This window comes from Babylonia areolata, chromosome 4 (assembly GCF_041734735.1).
Source record: "Babylonia areolata isolate BAREFJ2019XMU chromosome 4, ASM4173473v1, whole genome shotgun sequence".
Classification (NCBI taxonomy): Eukaryota; Metazoa; Mollusca; class Gastropoda; order Neogastropoda; family Buccinidae; genus Babylonia; species Babylonia areolata.
The window spans coordinates 51,944,185-51,957,592 of NC_134879.1; the positions used below are offsets into that span (position 1 = coordinate 51,944,185).

Below are 13,408 nucleotides of genomic sequence, written 5' to 3' on the forward strand. Positions count from 1 at the left end.
TGATCGATTAAGATGTTGTGCAACTTTTCCCCGCAGTTATTGATTGATTATTTAATTGATTATTCAATATGTTGTGCAACTTTTTCCCCTCAGTTATTGATTGATTATTCAATATGTTGTGCAACTTTTCCCCTCAGTTATTGATTGATTATTCAATATGTTGTGCAACTTTTCCCCTCAGTTATTGATTGATTATTCAATATGTTGTGCAACTTTTCCCCTCAGTTATTGATTGATTATTCAATATGTTGTGCAACTTTTCCCTCGGTTATTGATTGATTATTCAATATGTTGTGCAACTTTTCCCCTCAGTTATTGCCCGTCGTTATCAACCAGGACCCAAAAGAGAATTCTTCACGGGAAGAAACAAGAAATGAACTCATCGACCAGAAATCTGCTGTGGCTGGCCCTGGTAGTTCTGACTTGGGGCCACGTGACTGACGGCACCCTCTTCAAGTTGCTGCCCTTGGATGACGTCATGTTCACGGAAGACGTGCTGTGGGAGAAGCCGGCAAGGGTCGAGACTGAATGCAGTCTGATGTGTGCGGGTGATGCACGGTGCGTCCTGTCCACCTTTGCACCAGGTCCTGAAGGGTCAGCGGGCAGATGTCGGACCCACAGCAAGCGGCAACGTCCGACATGGAGGACGGAAGCGGTGTCTGGAGCCCGCACCTTCACTCCGGTCACCACAGGTATGTTTTCCATGGAAAGGGATCCGAAACTATAGTTGGTTGGTTGGTTGGTTGGTAGGTAGGTAGGTAAGGTAGATAGCTAGTCCCATCACCAGAGGTATGTTTTGCATGGAAGTGGATCCGAAACTTGGTTGGTTGGTTGGTTTGGTAGGTGGTCCCATCACCAGAGGTATGTTTCAAGTGGATCCGAAACTTGGTTGGTTGGCTGGTTGGTTAGGTAGGTGATCCCATCACCAGAAGTATGTTTCGCACGGAAGTGTATCCGAAACTTTAGTTCGTTTGTTTGTTTGTTAGTTAGTTGGTTGCGCCAAACGCTCCTCCCTTTTTGCTTTCCATTCCCGTCTTTTCCATTTTAAGGTGGTATGATGCATCGTAGGTACAGCAGCCTGTGCACTTTCACCCCTGCATGTAAATGAAACTAAACTGAAACACACACAGACCCAGGCACACAGACACAGACACACACACACACACCTCACATGTTATTTCACACATCGCTTGTATTCTAAAGGTTCTCCAAGTAGTTTGAAAGTTAGTAACTTAGCTGGGTTGCTTCCAGGATTAAATAAAATCACATTGGTTTTATTAGTGGACAATGATAATCCATTTTCAAAGATGTATCGGCCAAGGCTGCTAAGATCCGTCTGATATAATCCCCTGATGTAATCTTGTGTTCTTTGTGGCGGTGACTTTTTTAAGGTGACGTTCATCCACAAGCAGTTCATCCACAAGAAGTATACATTAGTGCCCCGAAATATTTACTTAAAAAGTTACAAAGTTTAGATTATAAAGCATATAAATTCACACTGGGTGTCCCTAATCACGCATCAAATCTGGAAACATACGGAGAAGCTGGAATTCTACCACTTGACGAATATCGATAACTTACAACATCAGAGTTTGTAATAAGAGCAAGCGCAAGTGACAACAACATTGGAGAGAAGTTGAAAATTAGATCAGATTCAGACTTTCCGAAAAGGGCCAACTCCATATCATCTCAAACGACAATAGCAACATATACTTTTGACTAAATCGAAAGTTCCGGAATAGACATAAAAAAAATGTGGCAGCCGCACATACTTCCACACCCATACCATTATGGGAGACACAGAGACCAGCTTTTGATATAAACTATTGTGATCAGAAAAAAGATGAAAATATCAACATTATGAAAGTGAATACAAACATCCGTCTACATGAAAAGTATCAAAACCATCTCCAGGTGTTTACAGATGGTTCAGTACTTGAAAATAAAAACACGGGTGCAGCTTTTGTAATTCCTGCACTTAAAATTGAAAGGTCATTTTATCTTGGAAGTAAGCTATCTATATTTACAGCTGAACTAGTGGCTATAATGTTTGCGCTGGAATATCTGATAAATCTCCCAGTAACTATATTCAGGATCGTTTTATTGGTTGACTCTAAGTCAGTCTTGCAGGCATTAGAATCGTTTAATATAAAAATTCGACAAGATCTTATTTTTGAAATATACTATTTATTTCAAATTCTATCAGCCAAAGGCAGAACTACTCAATTTTGCTGGGTACCCTCTCATATTGGTATAAAAGGAAATGAAATGGCCGACAGAATGGCAAAAAAGGATGCACAAAGAATAGAGAATACTTTTGAAATAGTTATCAGTTTCAGAATGTTGCAGACTTCGCGAATCTTCAATATGGAGCAGATGTCAATCTAGTGCTGATGACAGGATTTCATACCCAAAGGAAAAGGGGTTTATAACTGAAATTACTCGATACAAATTGATGGATTTCCCATCGTTCTATCACAGACTGGTAACCTCTCTGGTGTCTCGAATAAGATTAGACGCTTTCAAGACAAAGTTCAGCAAAAACGTTTATTGTGTTTGTGGTAAACAGATCACACGAAATCATATTTTGTTTCAGTGTCAAACGATTGTCAGGTTACTTCCCAAGTCTTGTAAAGTTAGAACATTTTCAGAACAAAACATAAAAGAAATAATGTCCAACCAATTACTGTTGACCAAAATTGCCGAATCCCCGTTACATAGTCCAATAGGAATGTTTCTGTGATGCGATTTTCCGATATTGAATTTCTTTCTCTTTTTTTTCGTTTTTTTTTTTCTTTATTGGTGTTTATTTTGTTAATTACCATTACACAGATATTTACGAATTGCTGATTCCATTATTCTAGTTTATCCCTTTTTTGGTCTGTATATTCCCCTTTAACCACCATCTCCAACCCCAAATCACACACACAGACACACACATATGACACGTCTAATATCACTCAAAGTGAAAAGATGTTGAATTAAAGAAAGAACCACATGTTATTGAATGTCCAAAGTATGCTAATATCAGAATGCATTAAAAAAAAATTTTTTTTTTAAGTGTACAAAATTAATGTCTTCATTCAAGTAAGGTAACATAATTCCTTTCAGGTTTGTTGCTGTTTTTAAGGAGGAAGATGGCAAAATGGTTAAGACTCTCATCTGCCAATGCAGAGTCCGTTAGGGTTTGGGTTGGAATCCCGTTCTCGCCCTTTCTCCCAAGTTTGACTGCAACATTAAACTGAGCGTCCAGTCATTCGGATGAGACAATAAACCGAGGTCTCGTGTACAGCACACACTTGGCACACTGAAAAAGAACCCATAGCAACAAAAGTGTTGCCCTCTGGCAAAATCATGTGTAAACGACTGAGTGGTAGGGGTGGGGTTTACTTCATTTTGATAAGAGGAGTTAAGAATTTGAAATATCTAAAGAAATATTTTGAATCAATATCCTGTCGTGGATCAATATCCTGTCGGCGATGCCAATTGTGTAACTGTGAACCGAGTGGTATATTATAAAGGGGTTACAAAAGAATTACTGAATTTACAGGGTAGACAGTGAAAGGACAGAAAGCTCCTTCGCGCAGGCCAAGGACATATACAGGCCAGTCACAAAAAGGGTTTTCTATTGTTTTGATTACAATAGTTAAAGGAAAAGAATTAAAGAAGAAGAAATAAAGAAGATGAGAAGACAGTGCAGTAGAATCTTAAGGCAGCTGACTGTGTACGACACTGACCGTGTGTTGGAAAGCAACACTATGTGAAGACTGACCGGCCAGCAGGCGTTTAATGATTCAAAATTTGAATAGACCTTGTTCGTTAGAAAACCGGAAGTCAGTGAAAAGTTCAGCCTCTTCACCTTGGGACGTCCGGATAAGGCAACATGGCGACTGTCCGCTGCCAGAAACTGAAAGTGCGCTTGAATCCATTAAAGTTAAAGAACCAAAAGAGTATTTAAAAGAAAGAACGGACAACTGATAAGTAGCGTGAAAGTTGAACTTGTTCGTCGTGCAAAGATTTTCAATTGTCGCGGAACCAGAAACAAGAAGGCGAAGTCAAGTCAGTTTCTGCTGTCACAGACATTTCTGCTGTCACAGCGACATAAACCTCCCGCAGATTTTTAACAACTGAGTTGAAGAAAAAAAGTATCGCTCCTGTGCGTGACCAATTCATTCAGAATCTATAAACATTCCAGCATTTCATATTGTTGCTACATAGTATGAGTGAGTGAGTGTGTGCGCGCGCGCGTGTGTGTGTGTGTGTGTGTGTGTGTGTGTGTGCCTTCTAAAAACAGATTTCAGACTTGAGAAAATGGCCATTGATGTTCCAATGAATTTGATCTTTTTCTGGCTTTTCTATCACATGACTTTTTTTTCTCTTTTTTTCTTGGAGTAGCTTTAATACATATTGTGGGGAGGACAGTGTTGGAGTTGAACATGGAAATCTGTGGGGAAATGAGTGGTGCAGTTTAGCATGGAAATTGTGTGGAGAAGAGTGGTGGAGCTGTGCATGGAATTTGATTAAAGACAATAATCATCAAAACTGATTCATGTGTGTTTCATCACAGTTGCATTGATGATTAACTGCAAGTAAAGAATGATTTCATCTTATGGTGTATAATCTTATGGTGAACAATTGTCTGAACTATTTGAGTTATTTATGATGTGAGCACCATTTAGTTTTGGATATTGTGCATGTGTGCATGTGTGTGTGTGTGTGTGTGTGTGTGTGTGTGTGTGTGACACCCCCCTTCAGTCTAAATTTTATGACAAAACAATCTTCAAGGCCCTAATAAGTCATCTTTCACTGTGTCATCAGTGTCAGATTGGTGTAAAGGGGGAAGCAAAGCTGTCAGATCATTACATATTTTCACTTCCAAATTTGTTAAATTTTGTAAAATTACTCAGTTTACTGTCAGCAGCACTGGTTTCCACTGCTGATGCAGAAGTAGCAGTGATGTCTTCTTGGACTTGCACATCTGACAGCTGTGGGGGAAAAAAAAAAAAAAAAAGAAAAGAATATATAATTTTAGCTTGAATGTTATGACATTTGTTTCAGTTACACATTTTCAAACTCCATACAACCCCTAAAATGTGTCAGATCTAGTCACTGCATTATGCATGTACAGAATCTCAAGCCAGTGAGTTGTTTAAATTTGCAACAATAACTATGCTATATCTATCTATTTGTCTATCTATCTATCTATCTATCTATCACTCTGTGTGTGTGTGTGTGTGTGTGTGTGTGTGTGTGTGTGTGTGTGTGTGGAAGTAGCAAGGATCTCACTGTCTCAGTATCATTGTTGCTGCACTTTCTGAAAATGTGCAAACATTTCCACTTGAAAGAAGTATATGCTGACAAATGTTGTATAGTGGAAATTCTTTGTAGTGTTTGTTTCTGGGGTACACTAGTCAGTTTTGTACTATGTGTCAGAGATCTATACATATATCTGTGCTGAATAAATATCACAGCTAAGAATGTGACCAAAAGACAAACCACAGCTAAGAAACACACACACACACACACACACACACACACACACACACACACACAATCCTGTTGAATGATACAACATTGATGACTGAAAGCTGAAAAAGACCGGCCAGCTGGTGGACTGTAATTCTCCGTTTTAAAGGTTAAATTGTGCTTTTGGATTCAAACATTAGACAGATAAGTGTGTGAGAAATGAAGACAGTATAATTATCCCTCTTTGAGAAACCAGACTCAAAACGTTCTTAGGGTTGGCTGTTGAATTGAAACAAATATATTTGGAAACATAATTCGATTCAAAATGTCACATACCGTGCTTGTTTTGAAGACCTTGTTCGTGAAAAATGAAGGAATATCATCGCCACTGAGGGTGCGGTCCTTTTCAGTTCACGAAGTGATTCTGAGCTCGCCATGCAATCAGTTCATGGCTGGTATTCGTTGCGATGTCACCTTTTTTCCATTGAAGTTCGACCAGCGCACACAGTACTTCTTTCCTCCCGTTTTCCCCAGACCTATTGTGAAACATTTACACAAGTACAGTCGACAAACTCGCAACTTTCGCTTTTTGAGACTCCCCACAAAATCTCTTTCCGGCGTAATCAAGGGCAAATTACTCTAATTTCTTTAGTAATGAACAAGGTCGAAAGCGTCACGGTACACGAATTACATCGACAGGTCAATGGTTGGACACCGTCACCGTAGTAAAATTGTCGTCTGCTTCACGGCATGTGCTGTGATTGAACTCTGGTTATCGTAGCCAGCTGAGCGCTTATCTACATCTGTAAGAATTCTACTCCCATTGGTACACAAATATAAATTTGAAACTACCACATCATCCAGAATGATCCATACCTGGGACAGGTTTTTCACAGACCCCCCCGATAGCATTCCAGAGAGAGAAGAAGAGAAGAACCTCCGTGACTTGCTTGTGAGGACCAGAATCAGCCACCAAACAGGTAACCCCCCCCCCCCTGGATGTAACCCGTGTGGCGAGCCAAGTGTAAGACCTGTGCCCACATCGATGCCTCCACAACCTTTGCGGGCCCCCAACGCCAGTTCATCCCTCGGTCCAATTACACTTGCAAGTCAACGGACATTGTGTACATTTTGACCTGCACTCTGTGCCACAAGCTCTATGTGGGTGAGACCTGCCGGACATTAAGTGAGCGTTTCTCAGAGCACCTTCGCTCAATGCGGCTGAACTACAGTGACCCTATAGGTCAACACTTCAACAGCCCATTGCACAACTACAGCATGCAAGGTGGCAGCTGTATGGCAGAACCCGAGCGACAGAGCATACCGCAAGCACTTGGAGCCCCACGTGATCAGCTGCCTGGGGACCATCCAGCCTTCAGGCATCAACACCAGAGTGATGGACCCCTAGTGGCCCTGGGCCCTCTTCTCTCTCTTTTCTACTCTCTTTTCACTGCTCCTGTCCCCCTGCAACCCACCTTCAGACACACACACTCTCTTTCTCTCTCTCTCCCCCCCCCCTCTCTCTCCCCCACTTTTTCTCTCCTCCCCCTCTCTCTCTTCCACTATCTCTCCCTCTCTCCCTCCCTACCTGTCTCTCACTCCTTCTCTCTCTCTCTCCTCCCCCCTCCCTTTTCTTTCTCTCCCCTTACACACACACACACACACACACACACTGACCAGCACACACATTCTTACACCTTTTCATCTTTTGGCGAACCACAACCCTCCTTTCCCCCCCTACACCCCCCCCCCTCCAGTGTTTAACCATCCCCCCTTCTTTTCCTTTGTAAATATTGCTCACCTTTTTCTCTGTTCTTTTTTTTTCTTTTTTTTTTCTTTTTGATTACTCCTCACAGTTCTTTGTTTTACCTCTGTCTTGGTTTTGTCCTCTCTTTTCTTCTTCATTCTCTACTTTTCTCCCCATGAAGAAGGGCCTAGGGCCCGAAACGTAGGGAAACTCTTTCATCATAGGACAAGTTACCACCTACAGGTCAGTCTGAACCGGTTTTTCGCCTATATTTTTGCACTCAAGGCCTGACAAAGCACGTTGGGTTATGCTGCTGGTCAGGCACTCTGACTTTACAGAGAGCTCGTTTGTGAGCAGGATCGATTTTTTCAGTTTAATAATTCTCAATTCCATAAACACCTCTAGATTTTGTTGTAGAAATCTAATCTGTTGTATACGGTTTTTCTCTGTTTCCAAAATTGTATATATCTATCTCTTAGTTGTTGACGTAAAGTAAATCGAAGTCTGCTGTTATTAAATGTAGACTGGTTAATCCAAACATGACCTAACCCTACACTGTGAAGAATACTTTTTACAAATAGTATCCAGTGGTTTTCAATCGTTTCGGTTTGGTTCATCATGGATATATACACCTTTTTGATATGGCTATCACCAGGTGCATCCAGAATATGAGTCCAGTGGATAAGAACACTGCATGCAAGATGAATTCCAAATGGATATCTGCCCAGTTCTGCTAGAGTTGGCAGATTCGTTGTTTTAGTATATACCCTAGAAGCAGTTTGCAGAATCTTAGATGCATTTGTTCATGGGGATGTTTCGAAGAAATACAGTTACTAAAAAATCTGTTATTCCTCTGTTGAATGAACAGGAAGTTTAGTTTCAACCCACGGGAACCAAATCTCGGCTCCATATGATAATGTAAGTAAAACAAGCGAATCGAAAAGCTGCAGTACAGAATCAAAACGAATATCTTGCTTTTTAACGATTCGTCGGAGGAAATGTGCTGCTTTTGATGCCTGTTTACCTAGGTGTTCTTGGGCGTGAGAGAGAGAGAGAGAGAGAGAGAGATTACCATTCTGGATAGCATTTCATTTGAAAAACAAGATCATTTGGAAAATAACGTTTTTCTTCATGGCTGGTTCGTTGTGCTTGGTTATTTGCTTTCTTTAGTTTGCTGAAAAGATTTGACAATGCTGACTTTGTTAATGATTTTTTTTTTAATTTAATGAATACATGAGAAGTCCTGTCCAATGTGTTTGTGTATGTCTATGAATCCCACGTTGCTTCTTCGATTGCCATCTCATAACGTATCCACGTTCACAACAAGAGCACGTTTATGACAAACTGAGTATCGTCAACATTTCTTTTCCTCCACAGATAAGTGGATCGAGAAAGTCTGCACTTCAAACAGTGACTGCACAGAGTACATGGCTGCCTGTTACTCCGGCATGTGTCTGTGTGACGGTGGATTCTTCTTTGATAACTATTTGAACGGCTGTACCAGCAGTGAGTATACTGAGCGAGTGTAAGAGCAATGAGCAGGCATAATGTAATGGTAGGGGAGTCTTACTTCCACATCTTTTCCACACAAGGCGCTGTGCACAGCACAGCTGGCCAGCCCTGAGAAATGAACTGGCCGGGAGGTGGCAAACGTAACGCCAAAGAAAAGCATTTCCACACATTTTCTGAAGGCGGATATGCTATTCATAGTTCAAAGATGGAGTGAACAATATATGCACACACACACACACACACACACACACACACACACATATATATATATATATATATATAGAGAGAGAGAGAGAGAGAGAGAGAGAGAGAGAGAGAGAGAGAACGCCTTTATTATAGTTGATATGATATGATATGATATGGATACTGTTAAAATTTGACTGAAATAGTAATCAGCAGATTGCAGAGAACCAAGCCTTGACATACAACCAACAGTGCCAGAGGAATATGGTGGGCAGTTCTTCAGGGCGATGCCGCAATGACTCGCCCAATGGGCGACCAAGAAGAGGAGTATACATGTATTGAGCACACTGCATCGTGTATGAACATTGGAATGGGAGAAAAACCCCAAAAACCTCAACCATCTATTCAACACAGTCATTTCACCCACTCTAGGAAGACATTGTCGGGAATGGCCAGAGGGCAAAACAGATGCGGAAGTGAAGCTACTCATAGAAGAAAACAGTAAAGAAGAGGACATCATCATATACACAGATGGCTCAGTCACCAAAGACCAGTCTGGCTGGGGATTCACTGCGAAACAAAATGGAAAAACAATTAGGGAAGATAATGCTGCCTACAAAGTCACAACCTCCAGCCTAACGATGGAAGTTGAAGCTGCGACACATGCCCTCCAGTGGCTATCGTCCATCCATACGCCCGGAAACCAACATGACATGATTCTAACCGACTCAATGAACCTCATACAGAAAATTGAAAACGGAATGGGAAGCCCAGAGTGGCATAAGGCAATGCGCAACTTTCAGATTAAAAAACTCACATGGTCATACTGCCCGGGACATGCAGGTAGGTGTTAAGGGAAATGAGCGAGCTGACAGACTTGCTGGTAACGCAACACCAACGAGCGGCCTACATCTAGGGAAATCGGGAATCCTCAGAAAAGTCAAAGAATACCAAAAAGAACAGGTACAAGGCCATCACACCATCGATCGCCTCAAAGAAATAAAAGCAGAGAGAGGGAGCGGCCGCAAGTCTAACATGAAAGGTAGAGCACGATGCTTTGCAAATCAAACAAATATCGGTATCATTTCCAAACCAACATTGCGCAAATTTCTTCAAAACGGAACAGAGTCTCTGTGGGCCTTTCCAAATACAATAGACTGAGCAACACACTAGACGCCACGTTCTTGGCATCAGAGATCTTTTCCCATCCCTCTTGCGGCCAGTCAGTGGCAGCCTCTGTGCGTGTGTGTATGTGTGTGTTTGTGTGGATGTGTGGGTCTGTGCTTTTGAGTGCGTTTATGAATGCGCGAGAGTGTAAGTGTACACAAGTGTCAGGAGAGATCTGTGTACGTGTGTGTGTGAGGGGAGGTGGGAGTGCGGGGGGAGGTGGTGTAGAGGATGAGGTATGTGAGTGTATGCATGCCTACACTGTGGGAGCAACAGGATATTGGAACGTGTATATATATATATATATATATATATATATATATATATATATATATATATATATATCTTTGTATATATGTGTGTGGGGTTGGGGGTGGGAGATATGGGCGTATGTGTGTGTGCTTGTACAAGTAAGTGTTCATCTCTGTGAGTGTGTGTTTGTGTGTGTGTGTGTGTGTGTGTGTGCCGTGGAAGCTGCGATACGTAGACTAGAAATGAGTGTGTGGAGGAGGGGGGTGGAGGAGGTGCAAGGTAATGTGTGTGTGTGTGTGTGTGTGTTGGAGCTCATGTACGTTTATATGTATTTGACTGTACTTTCATATCTGTGAAACTGCATGTTTGGTGCATTTCTGTTATGCATGTGTGGGCGTATGTGTGAATGTGTGTCTTCATATTTTACATTTATTCGCTTATTTATCATCATTGTTGTCTTATTTATTTTTTTATTATTATCATTTTATTAATATTACTATTATTATTACTACTACCTTTTTCTATATTATAATTATTATTAATTTATTTATTTATTTATTTATGTAAGCTTATCTATTATTTATTCCCCCGTTTTTGGGGGGTTTTTTGTTTGTTTTTTTCTCAAGGCCTGACTAAGCGCGTTGGGTTATGCTGCTGGTCAGGCATCTGTTTGGCAGATGTAGTGTAGCGTATATGGTTTGTCCGAATGCAGTGACGCCTCCTTGAGCTACTGAAACTGAAACTGAACATTGGAAGGAGTGTATCCTGTGTGAGAGTTGAGTTGCTTCAATAATGTGTGTGTTTGTGTGTGTGTGCATGCGTGAGGGAGGGGAGGATGTTGTCTATGTTCTGTGTCTGTGTGTGTGTGTGTGTGTGTGTGAGGGATGGGGAGGAGGCTGGATGATTGGCGTACATACGTGGTCATGAGCTTATTTGTTATTTATGGCTGTGCCTGAGTCTGCCATTCACGAAGGAGCGTGCATTTTTTTTCCTGGAAGTAAACACAACCATCTGTTTCAGCTTGCACACGGAACCTGGGTAATAGCTACCTGAAGTACCTCGGATGGGACCTGTTTTCGCATGACCTGTTCAGCAAGAAAGCCTATGGCACAATGTCCACCTGTGAACACGCTTGCAACGCTGACCACAGCTGCACCGCCTTTAGCTACCTCTCCCATGTGGACACGTGCTATTTCAAACAAGTCACCGCTCAAGACTACCCCAAGGACTGGAGGGTTTATAACTTAAGCACCCACTGCCGGAGAACGTGCGCGTGAACGGACATGTCATCCAGACCACACGTGACCAGCAGTGACCAAAACACACACACACACACACACACACACACACAAAGAGAAGAAAAGTGCAGTAACTTGTTGATTCTTTTTATTACCAAGTGGGACGAGAAACCTTTAAAAAGAAAAATTAACCAGACCACAAATGTCCAGCAGTGAACAAGAAAAAAAAGCAGTAGCATGTGTAGAGACAACACACCTTCAAGCCATTTTCGCTAAGAACTTCCAACAGCTAGATCACTGGAAAGTAACAGGCACAGAAAAGGAGCCGGGAACAAAAGTGTGCTTTGTTGTTCAGTGTAGACTTTCCAAAAGGTGACGTTCGGTCTCAAATGTTTCCACTCTTGTTAGATAATAATAATAAAATAAAATAAAACATTAAAAAATAAATAAACGATTTTAGTTGACGTACATAATCTGATCTTCACAACAGGCTGAGGATGATGACTTTGCAGTTACGTCTTTACTTCGTGGTTTTCCCTCTTCTCGTTGTTCTTTTAAAGATTTTTTTTTTTTCGAGTTTTGGGTGGCTGACTGGGGTTGTGAATGAGGGTTAACCTTTCAAGTCTGGCCAGAGAGTCCAGCCTGTCCCGCCGGGTATCACAACTGATGTAGTCTTCACCATGCACAGTTGACATACAAGACGGACGCTGAATATCCAAGAGGTTGAAACACTCACCGCTTCCGGGATTCAAATCAGCGACACTCGTGACCCTCAGACTCAAACGCTTTAAACATTCAGTCACTGATTCTATATTGCTTTCAAATACTGAGAGCGTTTGAAAACTTGGCATGCTTTCATATAGTGGAACATTTTTATTCTAGTTGTATCATTGTTTGATTGTGCACACACAGTGAAAAGGCCATAAACACGCTTTTACGCACCGTGCACATGACATTAGTCTTGCATTCAAGATGACTGGGTAGCTCAATGCTTCGGGTTGGTTACACTAACGTTCAGTCTTTAAGTCCTTTTGCAGCTTCACATTAACGCTTCTTCTGCTTTCTCATGCGTTACCAAGACAATGTGCTGAAACGGCCGCATTCGCCAGACCCCTACTCTGCTGAGGGCAGTGTGTGGCCTTGTGGTCTGGTCAGGCTATGTCCATGTCCATGAGGATCAACATGGTTTCACCCTCCCAGATTATAACAACTATCTAATCGACAGTGCTAATGCATTTTGCAATACGAGAATTTGTATTTGTATTTCTTTTTATCACAACAGATTTCTCTGTGTGAAATTCGGGCTGTTCTTCGCTACACTACAGCGCCACCCATTTTTTTGTATTTTTTGCTGCGTGCAGTTTTATTTGTTTTTCCTATCGAATGTGAGAAATATCATGTATAGCGTGTAATCCACTCTTCTAATGAAGTGTAAAGTGTATGAAATGAAGCGAAATGATATCCATCATGAACAAGAACTTCTCCCTCTCCCCCTCTTTTATGATCTTTGAAAAAGTGTCTCTCTTGGGCCGTATTCAAGACAAAATTCATTTTGCTTTCAGGCAACTTACCTTTGACATGATAGGGACCCGCGGGTACAGTTTAATGTGATGGTGAAGTTATCTTTGTATTCAAGACGTGCGCGGTGTGCTCAGGCAGCTAACCCATCTTCTACAGTTAAAAACTTCTGCGTATGGGCCTACTCTTAGTTTTACTTCTCACCACACCACAGTTCAGAGCATTGTCCAGAGAGTTCGCAAAACACGTGCTGTCGGCAAAGCACGTACGCCTGTTTGCCATATATATAGAGAGAGAGGGGAAAAAAAATGCTTCAAAAGGATCC

At 41.6% G+C, this 13,408-nt stretch overlaps 1 protein-coding gene across 1 annotated transcript; it reads left to right on the forward strand.

Annotated features, from left to right (window-relative positions):
* Nucleotides 1–369: 369 nt before the first annotated feature.
* On the forward strand, nt 370–11,604 carry LOC143281486 (uncharacterized). The gene is made up of 3 exons (XM_076586696.1): nt 370–692; nt 8,591–8,719; nt 11,348–11,604. Exons 1-3 carry the CDS (start codon nt 374–376, stop codon nt 11,602–11,604), a joined length of 705 nt encoding a protein of 234 aa, XP_076442811.1. The 5' UTR covers nt 370–373.
* Nucleotides 11,605–13,408: the final 1,804 nt, after the last annotated feature.

Coding starts and splice junctions, on each gene's coding strand:
- LOC143281486 (XM_076586696.1), top strand. CDS start 374: ATGAACTCATCGACCAGAAATCTGCTGTGGCTGGCCCTGGTAGTTCTG. Junction 693..8,590: donor CTTCACTCCGGTCACCACAG/GTATGTTTTCCA, acceptor TTTCCTCCACAG/ATAAGTGGATCGAGAAAGTC. Junction 8,720..11,347: donor TTTGAACGGCTGTACCAGCA/GTGAGTATACTG, acceptor CATCTGTTTCAG/CTTGCACACGGAACCTGGGT.